Source organism: Penicillium cosmopolitanum (assembly GCF_028827165.1).
Source record: "Penicillium cosmopolitanum strain IBT 29677 chromosome Unknown utg000004l:1.0-4361866.0:1.0-4365735.0, whole genome shotgun sequence".
NCBI classification, from domain to species: domain Eukaryota; kingdom Fungi; phylum Ascomycota; class Eurotiomycetes; order Eurotiales; family Aspergillaceae; genus Penicillium; species Penicillium cosmopolitanum.
In genome coordinates, this window is record NW_026622674.1 from 1,663,544 (window position 1) to 1,676,747 (window position 13,204).

Below are 13,204 nucleotides of genomic sequence, written 5' to 3' on the forward strand. Positions count from 1 at the left end.
GATGATCTTGAGTATGGCACTGCTGGCCCCGAATATCATGTCAACCACCACTACTTTCCTTCAGCTCGGAGAGCTCGAACAAAAAACTAAATCCTTCCATCGTTGTACATCTTCCAGTAATGCCGGTGCATTTCAGCGATCGACACACGAGGAGAAGACTCCGGTTCCAAAGCCTCTAGAGATGACACAACAAGTGCTCCTTCTCAAGGGTGTCAAAGAACAATACACATTGGTGAACGATCACAATATTCCTTCCATCTTACACCCCGGGGAGATATTGGTCAAGGTAAGCCATCTCCAGCTATCGCCAGCCTGGTCTGAGCCTGCATGAATTGGGTAGTCTAACTTTTTGTTGGCAGGTTCTTGCCATCGGCCTCAACCCGATCGACTGGAAAGCACCGTACGTTCAGATCACTGTTCGCGTCATACAATTTACTAATTTTATCTTGTCTCAGTGCATTCAACTTTGGAATTCCTAGTTTACCGTGGATTAATGGACGCGATTTGGCTGGGCTTGTTCTTCAAGTACCCGAAAAATCACGACTGCGTGTAGGCGACGTTGTTCTGGTACCCTCAACAGACTACCGTGATATCAGGAAAGCAGCGTTCCAAGAATACGCCATTGCAACAGACTTCAACGCCGCGCGCATTCCATCCTCGACCTCGATCAGTGCGTCCGCCTCTGTTGGTGTTGCTTTTGTTGCATCTGCTCTCGCCTTGGGTGTTTCGCTTGGACTAGACTTCTCGCTCTTCACAAAATCGCCTGGGCCGAATCTGGTGAGTGTTGTCGACCAGCTTGATAGAAACAGCATTTCTGCCGACATTTTGAATGAGTGTTTTGCTTCATCGGATCGGCCTCAACGGGGTGATTGGGTTGCCATTTGGGGAGGTGAGCTCATCCCCTCTGCTGCATCTTGATTTCCAATGCTAATTATTGCCCAGCCTCGACAACTACTGGTTTAATCACACTTCAATTAGCAAAGCTTGCTGGTCTTCGCGTTATCTGCGTCGCCGATGTGGCCCGGCATGGAACTAAGCTTCTGAAGCTCGGCGCAGATCTACTAGTAGATCGACAAGACACCGAGCGCGCAGTCGAGATTATTCGAGGTGTTACAAGTGGAAAATTACGATATGCAATTGACATCGTTGGAAAAGAGACGGCAACTCTCCTTGAAAAAACGTTAGAGAGATCAGGCCAATCCCATCTGCTGGGGTTGACAGGTCTACCCAAAGAGCGAGATCCCGGGATCCGATATCATACAGTGCCGATTAAACTTTTCCATGAGGCTCCCGCTGTCGGTGAGAGTTTGGTGTGTTGGTTGGAGAGTTTGTTGCAGGATGGTACATTGAGTTTACCGGATATTGTTCGTGCTGAAGGGGGTCTGGACGGCATTAATGCGGCGCTGGAGACGCTGCGGGATGGATTGGTTTCAGGTAAAAGGATCGTGGTAGATCTCGGTGCTCATTCATGATCTATGGACCGCTGTTTGGGCATAATGTCTTGAAATGAATTGGATTGGGGTCTGGCGTTTCGGTTATAATTTTAGACCTTCAAATGATCATATTATATAGATGCATTTAAAACCATGAAATGTTATATGACGAAAATCCGGAATTGAAGCTCGCAGCTGGATAACAACAATTAATTCACTAGTAGTACTAGTAGTTAGATTCCACTTTTTCTAGTAATCTTTCGAGGTTCCAAGGAGTTCAGGGCGGTGGTGTTAATTAGAAATTTCAGGTTCAACTTCCAACGCTTGGGGTTGCTGATAACTTCAGGTTCGGCTTGAAAACATGAGAAAACCCTTCGAATACCTATAGTATCCATTTTGGATGGACCGTGACGGCTTGAGTTCCAAGACTGCCCAGGTGGGTAGTATTGAACCTTCAACTTCAAATTAGTAGTACTACTAGTAGCTATACGACCAGCGCAAGTGAATATATATTCTAAGGTTTCCAGCTAACTCCGAGTCAATAGCTCTGGGGTACTACTAGTACTAGTAGTAAATCAATTTAGACCTACCCTAACTCATACAAGTAGTGCTACTACCTAGGTAGTAGTAAATAATCAAGGTATCCCGCACTGCAACCCCCCTCTTCCCCGTATGTACTTCTACTACCTTAGCTGCCCTCGGCACGATCGGAGACGGCATCCGTGGCCAATAAGAGGCCCACTATTAGTTGAGTCACCCCCGATTCGGCGGTCTACGTCATTCATTATCAGTCGGTGTACACACTCTCCCCAATTGAAGCCCCAGCGTAGAAGGATGACGATAGAGTACATAGAGTGCACAACAAAAACAATAAAATATGAAAAAAGCGAAAAGTCTTTGAATATAAATATATGATTCCCACCACTACTGTGTAACCCACAATGATCGTGTTGTTACTCCCACCCCGATCCACCGCCCACAAGCGCCACTAGCCGCCGTCACATTTTTGACCAGGCCGACATCGGCCCCCACCCTGGTCACCACTCCAGCCAATCAACTCGCCAGTATTGGCCGCTGACCGACCGAAATCGGCGTTGCCCCTCGACTTGCAGAGCAGCGACATCGCGGGCGCGGCAAAATATAAGTCTGCTCTCTGCTGTTCCCCAGTTCGGTGACTTTTCAAAAGAGCTTCACATACTGTTTATATCATCTGCACACCATGCCTTCCGCAGATTCAAAGCCGAGGACCCTGTACGACAAGGTCTTCGACCACCACATCGTCAATGAGCAAGAGGACGGTACCTGCTTGCTGTACATCGGTATGCCGAATTACCCCAGCCCGAGCTTGTACTGGGGTTGAGCAATTGTCGCTGACACTAGAATAGACCGCCACCTTGTCCACGAGGTGACTTCTCCTCAAGCCTTTGAGGGCTTGAAGAATGCCAGCCGTAAGGTCCGCCGGCCGGACTGCACCCTGGTGACCGTCGACCACGTATGTTTGAAGGGATTGACTTTGTGTGCTCGCCCTGAGCTTCGTGACCAATTGCTAATTTCGGTTCTTTCATCTCATAGAACATCCCTACCAGCTCTCGGAAAAACTTCAAGAACGCTGAGGAGTTCATCAAGGAGAACGACTCCCGCCTGCAATGTACCACTCTCGAGGAGAACGTGAAGGACTTTGGTCTGACTTACTTCGGCATGGGCGACAAGCGCCAGGGTATTGTTCACATTATCGGCCCCGAGCAGGGGTTCACTCTGCCCGGTACTACCGTTGTCTGCGGTGACAGCCACACATCCACCCACGGTGCCTTCGGTTCCCTCGCTTTCGGTATCGGAACTAGTGAAGTCGAGCACGTCCTCGCTACCCAGACCCTCCTCACCCGCCGAAGCAAGAACATGCGAATCCAGGTTGATGGTGAGCTCCCCGCCGGTGTCACCAGCAAGGATGTCGTTCTTCACATTATTGGTGTCATTGGTACCGCCGGTGGTACTGGTGCCGTTATTGAGTTCTGTGGTTCCGTCATTCGTGGCCTTAGCATGGAGGCTCGTATGTCTATGTGCAACATGTCTATCGAAGGTGGTGCACGTGCAGGCATGATCGCGCCCGACGAGATCACTTTTGAGTACCTGAAGGGACGTCCCCTTGCCCCCAAGTACGGCAGCGCCGAGTGGAACAAGGCCACCAACTTTTGGTCCACCCTCAAGTCCGACCCAGATGCTCACTTCGATGAGAACATCTTCTTGGATGGCAAGGACATCATTCCCACAATCTCTTGGGGTACCTCCCCTCAGGATGTCATTCCTATCAACGGTGTTGTTCCCAGCCCCGATGATTTCCAGGATGAGGCTCGCAAGCTTGCCTGCAAGCGTGCTCTGGAGTACATGGGTCTCGTCTCTGGTACTCCCATGAAGGAGATTCCAGTTGACAAGGTCTTCATTGGATCATGCACAAATGCTCGTATTGAGGACCTGCGGGCTGCCGCCAAGGTTGTCAAGGGCCGCAAGGTCGCCGATAACATCCTGCGTGCGATGATTGTTCCCGGCTCTGGTCTGGTTAAGGAGCAGGCCGAGGCTGAGGGCCTGGATAAGATCTTCACTGACTCTGGCTTCGAGTGGCGCGAGGCTGGCTGCTCTATGTGCCTTGGTATGAACCCAGATATCCTGTCTCCCAAGGAACGTTGCGCCAGTACCTCCAACCGTAACTTCGAGGGTCGCCAGGGTGCTCAGGGCCGTACCCATCTGATGTCCCCTGCCATGGCTGCTACTGCGGCCATTGTTGGCAAGCTCGCTGACGTTCGGGAGCACTTCGTCCCCAGCCCTACCCTTGCCAAGGTTGCCCCTCAAGTTGATATCCAGCCTGAGGGTGACTCCCCCCGAGACTGAGGATGAACTTGATCGCGTCTTGGATGTTCCTGCCGACAATGAGCCTCACACCAACTCCTCCGCTGGTGGCGGCGGCAAGAGCACCGGTCTTCCCAAGTTCAACGTTCTGAAGGGCATTGCTGCTCCTCTGGACCGTTCCAACGTCGATACCGACGCCATTATCCCCAAGCAGTTCCTCAAGACTATCAAGCGTACCGGTCTGGGCACTGCTGCCTTCTACGAGCTCCGTTACCACCCGGATGGTACGGAGAACCCCGACTTCGTTCTCAACCAGGGTATCTACCGCAACGCCAAGATCCTTGTTGTCACTGGACCCAACTTCGGATGTGGTAGCTCCCGAGAGCACGCCCCCTGGGCTCTTCTCGACTTTGGTATCAAGTGTATCATTGCCCCATCATTCGCCGATATCTTCTTCAACAACACCTTCAAGAACGGCATGCTTCCCGTCGTTGTTGACGATGAAGTTGCCCTGAAGAAGATCGCCGACGAGGCTCACGCTGGTCGTGAAGTCGAGGTCGATCTCGACAACCAAGAGATCAAGGATGCGGAGGGCAACAAGATTGTTTCCTTCAACGTTGACTCCTTCCGCAAGCACTGCCTTGTCAACGGTCTGGATGACATTGGTCTGACTCTCGAGATGGAGTCTAAGATTCGCACATTCGAGGCCCAGCGTACCCTCGACACCCCCTGGCTCGACGGCAGTGGCTATCTCCGCCGTGGTACCCGCGGTGCCACTAGGATCGAGGCCGCTCCGGTCCCCAAGACCAACCGCGGTGATGTGAAGAACGAGCCTCTTGAGTGGTAAAGTTGGCATTGAGAATCTATATTATTGGGCGCTTTGGATGATCGCATTTGATACGGTAATGGGTACTACTATAGCCCGTGGGATTTCGGTTGATTTGACAAAAGAATATTCCCCTATTTCTATCTGCATGCTCTGGAATCTGCGGAGCTTGATTGTTTTTGGAATTTTGAATTACACTAGTAGTTGTCTCCGACTTTCAATGAGAATGACTTATGATTTAATTTTTCCTCCAGTAGAGAGCGTCGGTGCATAGCTCTGTTTTGTTTTATAAGAGATGTGATGCCCATAATGAAACACAATTAATCAAAACATTAGAGGGTAAGTAGGAATCAAAGACTAGTAACATGAAATGAGAGGAAAAAAAAGTTGAAAAAAGCCCAAGTACCTTCCCAGGTTCCGCTTAAGCGAAACCACACCTGATCGTTTATGGCTTCGACAGCTGTTCCCGACGGAAGAACAGCAGAAAACCGCCACTAAATTGCGTCAACTCTCAGCATAATCCATCACTTTCAGGTATAAGGATACTCACCAAATACTCAACTGGAATAGAAGCGCAATCCAAAACCAGGCATTCCCCAAAGCCCCCGCACCAGCAGTTATATCAGGCGAAATAGGACCCGGTCCGATTCTGTTTGGCGCAAACGCCCTGGCAGAGATAGTCGCGATAGACCCAAGAACTTGAGAAACAAGAAGCGTGAAACATATGTGCATGCGAGTAAGCGTCTGTAACAATATCATGCCAAATCCAAGGCCCTGAAGGGCGTCCATAACGCCTAGCCAGAGCCACAGGCTTCGAGATACCAGTGCTCCAGACGTATAACTACCAGCCCAAGGGAGGAATAGGCCTGATCCAGATGTGCCCCACCATATTTGAGCCCAACGAGGTGCACCGAGGCCGCAGGCTACGATCGGAAGAATCCAGCTGTGGGATTTGGATATCCAGCCTAGAAGGAATAGTATTGCTATCCAGGCAAATCCGAAGAATGCGACGCAGAGGCAGAGAATTTGCCATGGCTTGGCGTGGTTTGAGATCCAGAGGACTATTTTGCGATCAGAAATAGGCTGGATGGTCCCCGGTTAGGGGCTTGAGGGAAAATGACTTACAATTCCAGTTTCGGCCGTATGGGGCGCTGAGGAAGAAGTTCTGAAGGATGATGACAACCCAATTCCAAAGGACAATCTTGCGGCGGAAAACCGATTTATAGAATGATGGCACTTTGCCTGGTGTTTGGCGGTAATAATTCGGCAAGCCGAAATAGACAATCAAACCGATTGACCACAAGAAGATTGTGATTGGAGTACAGACGGCGCTATAAATGATGTGAGTAACATGGTCAACCCTACAAAGGGAAAGGAAAGGGACACTCACGTCATTCTCCAGGTATTTGTGATGTGTCCTTGAGAATTAATGTTTCCGGCATTGGATGCTTTTGTCAAAGTAGATCCCCAATACCAAAGCGCAATGACATACACCTGCTGCGTACCCTGAATCAAACACGCACGGAAGACCCATTGTTTAACAGGCGCGCCGCTCTCATCTCCAAAATTGAGAGAGAAGAAAATGGAGCCACTTGATGATGCTGCAGCGTAGATGCCACTACCGACATTCTGAATCCATCCGCGGAGATAAGAGTTGGGTTCGAAGTGAGCGAGGCCAATAATCAGAAAAGCGAGGCCGTATAAAAACCACGGTACAGTAAGAACGAGCACCGATTTGAAAAACCGGAAGAAAAACCACCACAGAATAGACGTAATCAAGTAAACAGTAGCAATACCATATAACTTCGCTGCTGTCTGACCGACTTCACCGGTGAGCAGGGTAATTTGATATGAATTGGCAGCAATAATCTGACCAAGTCCGAGGAAAAGAGAATAAACAGGCCAGTCTCCAATTCGCAACTGCATCCACTTCTTCAAACCTGTCGGCGGCACGTAGTCGTCACCTAGAAGGAATTCATCGGCCTTCCGTTCAGGTACACCACTCTCATGAGATGTTGTGTCATCGTTGGTGATAGAGCCAGGTGGAGAAGAACCGCCACTTTTGCCGAACTGCATGGACGGAGCAGGAGACTGGTTGCGTCCCAAACGAGCATCTCTGAACCGATCAAACCATTTCTTCTCGCTCTTTTCAAGATACTGCTCGATGCAAAGTTGTGAGTCGGAGTTTGCGCCATTAAGCTCTTCCAATTTCTTTTCAAACGCTCGATAGTACTCTCCATTGCTGTCTGTGAAGAAGGGGTCGACCTTTTGAAGCTTATAGTCTTTTTTATCACCGACGACAGAGTCGACAGACAACGCAGACGCACTGCTGAGACGGCTTCCGGGGCCTGCCCAAGGTCGCGAAGGTGGAAGTAATGTATCTTCTGTCCCTGTTAAGCTAGGTGCCGCAGAGCCCGAAGGCGTGCAACTCGATCGACCGGCCAAAGAGCCTTGACTTGATTGACGTGCGGAGAGGACATCTCGAGTAAGAGGAATGCCGGCACCGTCTAGCCTACGTCCTCCATCTGATGCTTCAGGAACTACTGTGTAGTCGTCATCTCCGTAGCATGTGGCCATCATTTCATCACCACTGTCATCTTCAACATCTGGAGGCGTGACACTGACAATCTCTTCGTCGACAACACTTCCTTTGCCATGGGATCTGCGCCCACGGCTTTCAGTCGGAGCAGAAACTGGCTGGGCAAGGGAGGAAATCTGTCGGCCAAGTGCAGATCTGGGCAATGCCTCAGATCCAGGGCTGGGATCCCTGCTATAGATCATTGAATTGCGCTGCATTGATCCAACTGTTCCTGGTCTGCTCGGTGATCGCAGTGGGGGCGTCACAGTACCACTCGACGCACCGGATCTCATCGACACTGTCGCTTGAGGAGTCATCATTCCGTAAATGGCATTATAAGACCCAGCAGCTGATTGTGTAGGTTGAGTCTTTGCACGCTCTTTGCCGTGAATTCTGATAGCAGTAGTCTGGAGGATTTCCAAGTCTTCGATCCACTGAGCAACCGGGAATCGCTGTTTGGCAGATCTTGCGCGCATCATGGCACGGGCTTCAAGTTTAGAGCCCAGAGCACTGTCTATGGCAAGTTTGAACTGTTTTAACAGATGTGACGTTGTCGTTGACTCGACCGTGTACCACCACCCAGGCATTTGGCCGAGTCCTCCCACTCGAGCACCGATGCCAAGAGCACCCTTGCGGCCAAACTCGACAGCCACAAGGCCGAAGGGTTCATCACGAGATGGTATCAAGGCAAATTCAGTGCCAGAAAATATAAAAGGAGGTAATACCGTAAACTGGGGTTTCGAAAACACTCGTCTCGGGTAGAGCTTCATCATACGGTCTAATTTCAATGCCGCAAACTTGCCGTATAGATCGATGATTGGGCCGACGCATATTAATTGAACATTTGGCCGCGATTCGAGCACGCCAGGCATAACATCGGCAATCAAGTCAATTCCTTTTTGCATAGACCATCTTCCAACGAAGACCAGAAGATCAGCATTGGGAATTTGGTCAAGACCAGCCCATTCCTGGGCCTGTCGCTTCAATTCCGCTCTGCGAATTTCAAATTCACTGTCAACACTGATATCGCGCTCTTTTGGAAGCTCTTTATTCCATTCTCCAGTGTCGGATGGATCTGGATTTGGCAAGTTTCCGACTTTCTTCAATCCCCAAAAGATAGGGAAACGGGCGTAAGACCGCTTGCCATATTTTTTAGATACCCCCACTGCACCAAATCCTTGCTGATGCAGGCGTAGATAGCTTGCACCGGCATGTAGTAGGTTGAAAATTTCGCCAAATTGCACATAACGAGTGACAGTGTCCATATCAAGGTTGAAGACTGAGCATACCTCGGTCTTTTCCTTCTGCGTCCTCATGGGCCACAGGCCTTGAAATTCAGCATTGTGGAGCGAAAGACAAATAGGAATTGTATCTGGTAGCTGGTACAATGGGGCAATTGAGCCATGGTAGTCGTTAATGTGGTATAGGTCAATGGGAAATCTCTTGATAGCTTGCGCGATGCACTGGTTCCACGCTGAGTAGTAAATCGCACTGTCGAGATCATCCATTCGCGCAGGATATGGCTCCTTCATAGACTGCTGACGAAAGACAGGTGCATCAAGCAGAACATAGGTTATGTTTCTTAGATTGTGGTATTGGATCTTGACCTCATAGGAGTTCCCAAGAATGTTAACAAACATTGACTCGGCCGGTTTGTCGATCGGGTATTCGACCCCGCCAACACATGGAATGACCCAGATGAGGTCTTGATGGCCAAGCTGTTTGCTCATCAATTGAGCCATCACACCCAATCCGCCTATTTTGATTCGGATCCCCCAGTCATCAATGTCATATTCCATGGTCGCAACTAACACCTTTCGCCTGTTTGAGGTACGATTGCCGAAAGCAGAGGTGCTTTGAAGGAATTTTGACTTGGTTGCAAGGCGTACAAGGAGATTTCTGGAGTCACCGGGCTCGTATTTGAATATTTTCAGAACATTCAGCGATATGAGCGTTTTCTTTTCGCTGACCCCGACTTGATTGAGCTTGATCTTGTAGAATGTTTTCTTGAAAATGTAGGCGCAAGTGAAGGCCGTGATGACTGGCACGAGCCACAACAAAAAGAAGAGCGCCATTTGGACATATTGAGATCCTGCTGGTACGAGTTTGAATTTGAGTGTAGCATCGTCAAGCTGAATTCTCCAAGCTAAGTGAGGTTTTGGAGGATGGTCTGTTATGTTGATAGTTGTCGTACTCAAGGACGATGGTGGTAGACGATCTAATACAGAATCACCATTAGAGTCACCAAAAATGTAGCTCTGGTCAGGATGGCCATCAGGGTTGATTCCCCATATATTGAGTTGACCCTGAGCAGGCCATTCTGCCATAAAACGGAAATTCCAAAGACCGTCGCGGTCTTGCTTCACGGTATTTGCGAGACCTGCATCATAGCCGTACTCGTTGAAAGGACCGTTGAAGAAGAGATGAGGGAATCGTCTGGGAGCTGCATTATTATATCCAGGTCCGTCACCTTCTTGAACGTAGTCACTGCTACCCGTGAAGCGATTCCAGTACTCAACACGAACGTGCTTTCCATTCCACCTCTGTTTCTTTGTTCCCGACCAATGCTGTTCTTTGATGGAGTGGTTTCCACCTACATACGGTAACCACTTTGAGAATTTGCTTCCCCAGTTGGTGGAGTAGCGGTACAGATCCGCACCAGCAGCATGCTGTTGAATATAGAGGCTTCCATTTCCATGCTGATGGAGTAAGCTGCTAGAGTAATTCGCAGCGGTGAAGACCACTGGATTGTCACGCTGTCCGATGCGAGTCAAAAAATGATCGATTGAATTCGTGGGCTTTCCCTCGCTGCTTGTTGCATTGCTGACAGTCAGTCTGTGCACTCCATTGAAGACATTATTCAAAGTGGCCGTCCAGACCCAGGTGCTAGGGATCTGTCCTGTATAAGATGTCTGTCTGTCATCTACAAGACCACAATCAACTGTTTCGAGATCCAAAGATGGGGATTGTCCGGATTCCGTGGAAGAATTCAGAGATACCGATTGTGTTACCAGACTGCAGTTCATCTCCGTGGAAAAGTATAGGGCAATGTCAAGCTTCTCGCTTTCTCCTGGTCGTGCGGTCGACAGCACGGGAACATCGTGACCGGGAGTAAATTTTGTAACCATTGGCCGAGGAGGCACGAACTTTTCCTTCAGAACATAGGCTCTGAACTCGTAAGGCGAAAGCGTCAAATTATCAAGACATCCATTCCAAGCAGTGGATCCATTGAGATGTAGCTTAGTTGGGCTATCTTTCAAAACGAGCTCGTCATGCGGATAGAAAAGATTCTTGACAGTGGTATTCGTATCAAATGGAGCAACCAGGGCTGAGTGTCGATCAGAGCAATCAAAATCGTAGGTAGCAGTCCGGTTGTCATTTTGATAGACGAACCATACTGTTTGATTCCCCGATTCTCCAAGATCTTGCAGTTGGGAGTATGGGCTACGCATGATAGACCACATGCCTGTTTCGGTTGGAATCCCATTAGAGCCAGGCAGGTACACATCGTGTGTTTGGTTGGACAAAAGCTGTATCCACCAACCGTCATTGAGAGCAGGGAAGTCCTGCCGCATCTGATACATGTGTTTGATGGTATTTCTCATTGGATGTGCAGGATCGCGGTGGTCGTAGGTTGCACTTTCGTCGTGACAGCCATTTCGCCCTGACTCAATTGGCCAATTATAATACTGAGTTGAAGGCAACTGGAAGCAACCATGGGCTTTCCATGCGGTAGCAGGGGACATTGCTTGGCGACCAAAAATGTAGTTGGAAGCTGTAGCATCTAATATGTAGAATGCTTGCTCCTCGCCCCAAAGCAATAGCGGTATGCCAGGCATATGCAATGTTATTATGAACAAAGCCAGTAAATGCCGTTCAATGCCTTGCTCAACAGCTGGCCAACGGAAGACGTCTTGATTCGTCGCTCCATACATGTGTCGAGGATCGAATTTGCCAGTATTTGCGTTGACCATGTCGTTCGTAAGAATCATCTCGTACCAGGCTTCTGTCCAATTAACGGGGACATCGTATCCAGCAGCCAGGTTACCGTCCATCCCCAGAAAACGAGTTAGGGATCGATAAACGGAATAATGAAAGGCAGCTCCGTCGATGGCTTGCTGGTTCTCCTCGCGAAGGAAAAAAAATGGATCGGAGTTGTTATTTAAACGGAAGGCTTCATCGAGCGTCTCTGGGAGCATGTCTGGTTGACGACCGCGACCTAGGAAGACTGAGCCTAGGGTGTTCCCGGCTGTAATCTCCCCAGGGAGGAAAAGTTGTTTTTCCCAACTTTACGAGCGCATTCACGGTACGATCCAGAAATATCGCCCAATGCATCCACTGTCGCCTGTGTCGCTTTGTCGTAGCGAAAACCATCGATGTCAAGGGAAGAAATAATCATACAGGAATGGCGAGTGAGCCGCTCTCTGACACTGGGGACCCATTCGCGCAAACGGTCTTGAACCGAGGCAAACTTCGCAAGCTCACGCTGCCAGTCAGGGTAAACACCGAAGGCTTCGATATCGCCATATTGGTCAAAGTCACTGTCTAAACACCCCTGTAGCTGGTCATTGACATATTGTGAAACTGGGAAGCCGGTCTCATTCCAAAATCGGGGATATTGACAAGTTTCGTTGTAGGTATTCCCGAAGTGGAAATCGACATACTGGCGATCTGACTTCCATTGGGCACTGTGCTCTTTGAGGAGAAAAGGCGTGGTAGTATTGAGGTATCCTTGAAATCCAATCAAGTCGCCCATCCTGTCATTGCTTCAGCTTTGAAAGAGGGGGCTTGAGGCAGTTAAGTTAACTTACGTCGCAACAGTATTGTCAAAGATTACATACATTCCACGATTGTGGATCTCGGTGATGGCATCTCTCCAATTTTGCAAAGTACCAAAGTGTTGATCTAACAATGTGGTATCAAGTGCCGAATAACCGTCAGATCCCCATGGCTGGTTCATGAGAATCGTTCCGGCCAAATAGATAGCCTGTTCATTGAAGAAAATGCCCCAATTAGTCAATCAAGCTAGGTAAAGAGATTTATAATGTGCACTTACCTTGATGCCCATTCCTGGAGATAATCTAGGGTATCAACCAATCCGGATACGTCGCCGCCATGACGCATCTGATTTGAATTCAGATCATGCTCGAAATGGGTCCCATTGATATTATCATTGGTTGGATCGCCATTCACAAACCGATCGAGGAATAAAGTATATACTGGGAAACGCCAGTTATCTGGAGACGGGAAATATGTGTGATTGGGCCATTCACCCCAGTACTCGGCTGGGTTCCTTGTGTCGGGATTTTCATTGATATTATAGTCGATAAGCGCCTCATCATAAGGCCAACATTCACCTAAATTTGCGAGGAAGGCAAGCAGAGCGCTTGTATACTTCCAATGCATTATATCTGATCACCGATGACGAATGATTGAGATTAAATACGAAGCATGTGCGTTGGGAGTTGCAGACAAAATAAAAGGCCAGTAGAAGGGCCCTTGACAGTATGTCCCTTCTTAGTTTGG

The 13,204-nt window shown here is 49.0% G+C and overlaps 3 protein-coding genes across 3 annotated transcripts; 2 read left to right on the forward strand and 1 right to left on the reverse strand.

The window, feature by feature from the left end:
- Nucleotides 1–13: 13 nt before the first annotated feature.
- Nucleotides 14–1,472, forward strand: N7509_002048 (zinc-binding alcohol dehydrogenase family protein; the record flags this gene model as incomplete). The annotated part of the gene is made up of 4 exons (XM_056626685.1): nucleotides 14–286; nucleotides 360–400; nucleotides 456–889; nucleotides 943–1,472. The coding sequence occupies 4 exons, from the start codon at nucleotides 14–16 to the stop codon at nucleotides 1,470–1,472; spliced, it is 1,278 nt and encodes a 425-aa protein (XP_056492480.1).
- A 1,180-nt stretch (nucleotides 1,473–2,652) lies between these two features.
- luA (3-isopropylmalate dehydratase LEU1) lies at nucleotides 2,653–5,121 on the forward strand (the record flags this gene model as incomplete). The annotated part of the gene is made up of 4 exons (XM_056626686.1): nucleotides 2,653–2,752; nucleotides 2,819–2,925; nucleotides 3,006–4,265; nucleotides 4,312–5,121. The coding sequence occupies 4 exons, from the start codon at nucleotides 2,653–2,655 to the stop codon at nucleotides 5,119–5,121; spliced, it is 2,277 nt and encodes a 758-aa protein (XP_056492481.1).
- Nucleotides 5,122–5,545: 424 nt separating this feature from the next.
- Nucleotides 5,546–13,084, reverse strand: ags2 (alpha-1,3-glucan synthase Ags2; the record flags this gene model as incomplete). Its single annotated transcript, XM_056626687.1, has 7 exons — nucleotides 5,546–5,594; nucleotides 5,651–6,161; nucleotides 6,226–6,431; nucleotides 6,491–11,934; nucleotides 11,967–12,435; nucleotides 12,490–12,665; nucleotides 12,773–13,084. The coding sequence occupies 7 exons, from the start codon at nucleotides 13,082–13,084 to the stop codon at nucleotides 5,546–5,548; spliced, it is 7,167 nt and encodes a 2,388-aa protein (XP_056492482.1).
- Nucleotides 13,085–13,204: the final 120 nt, after the last annotated feature.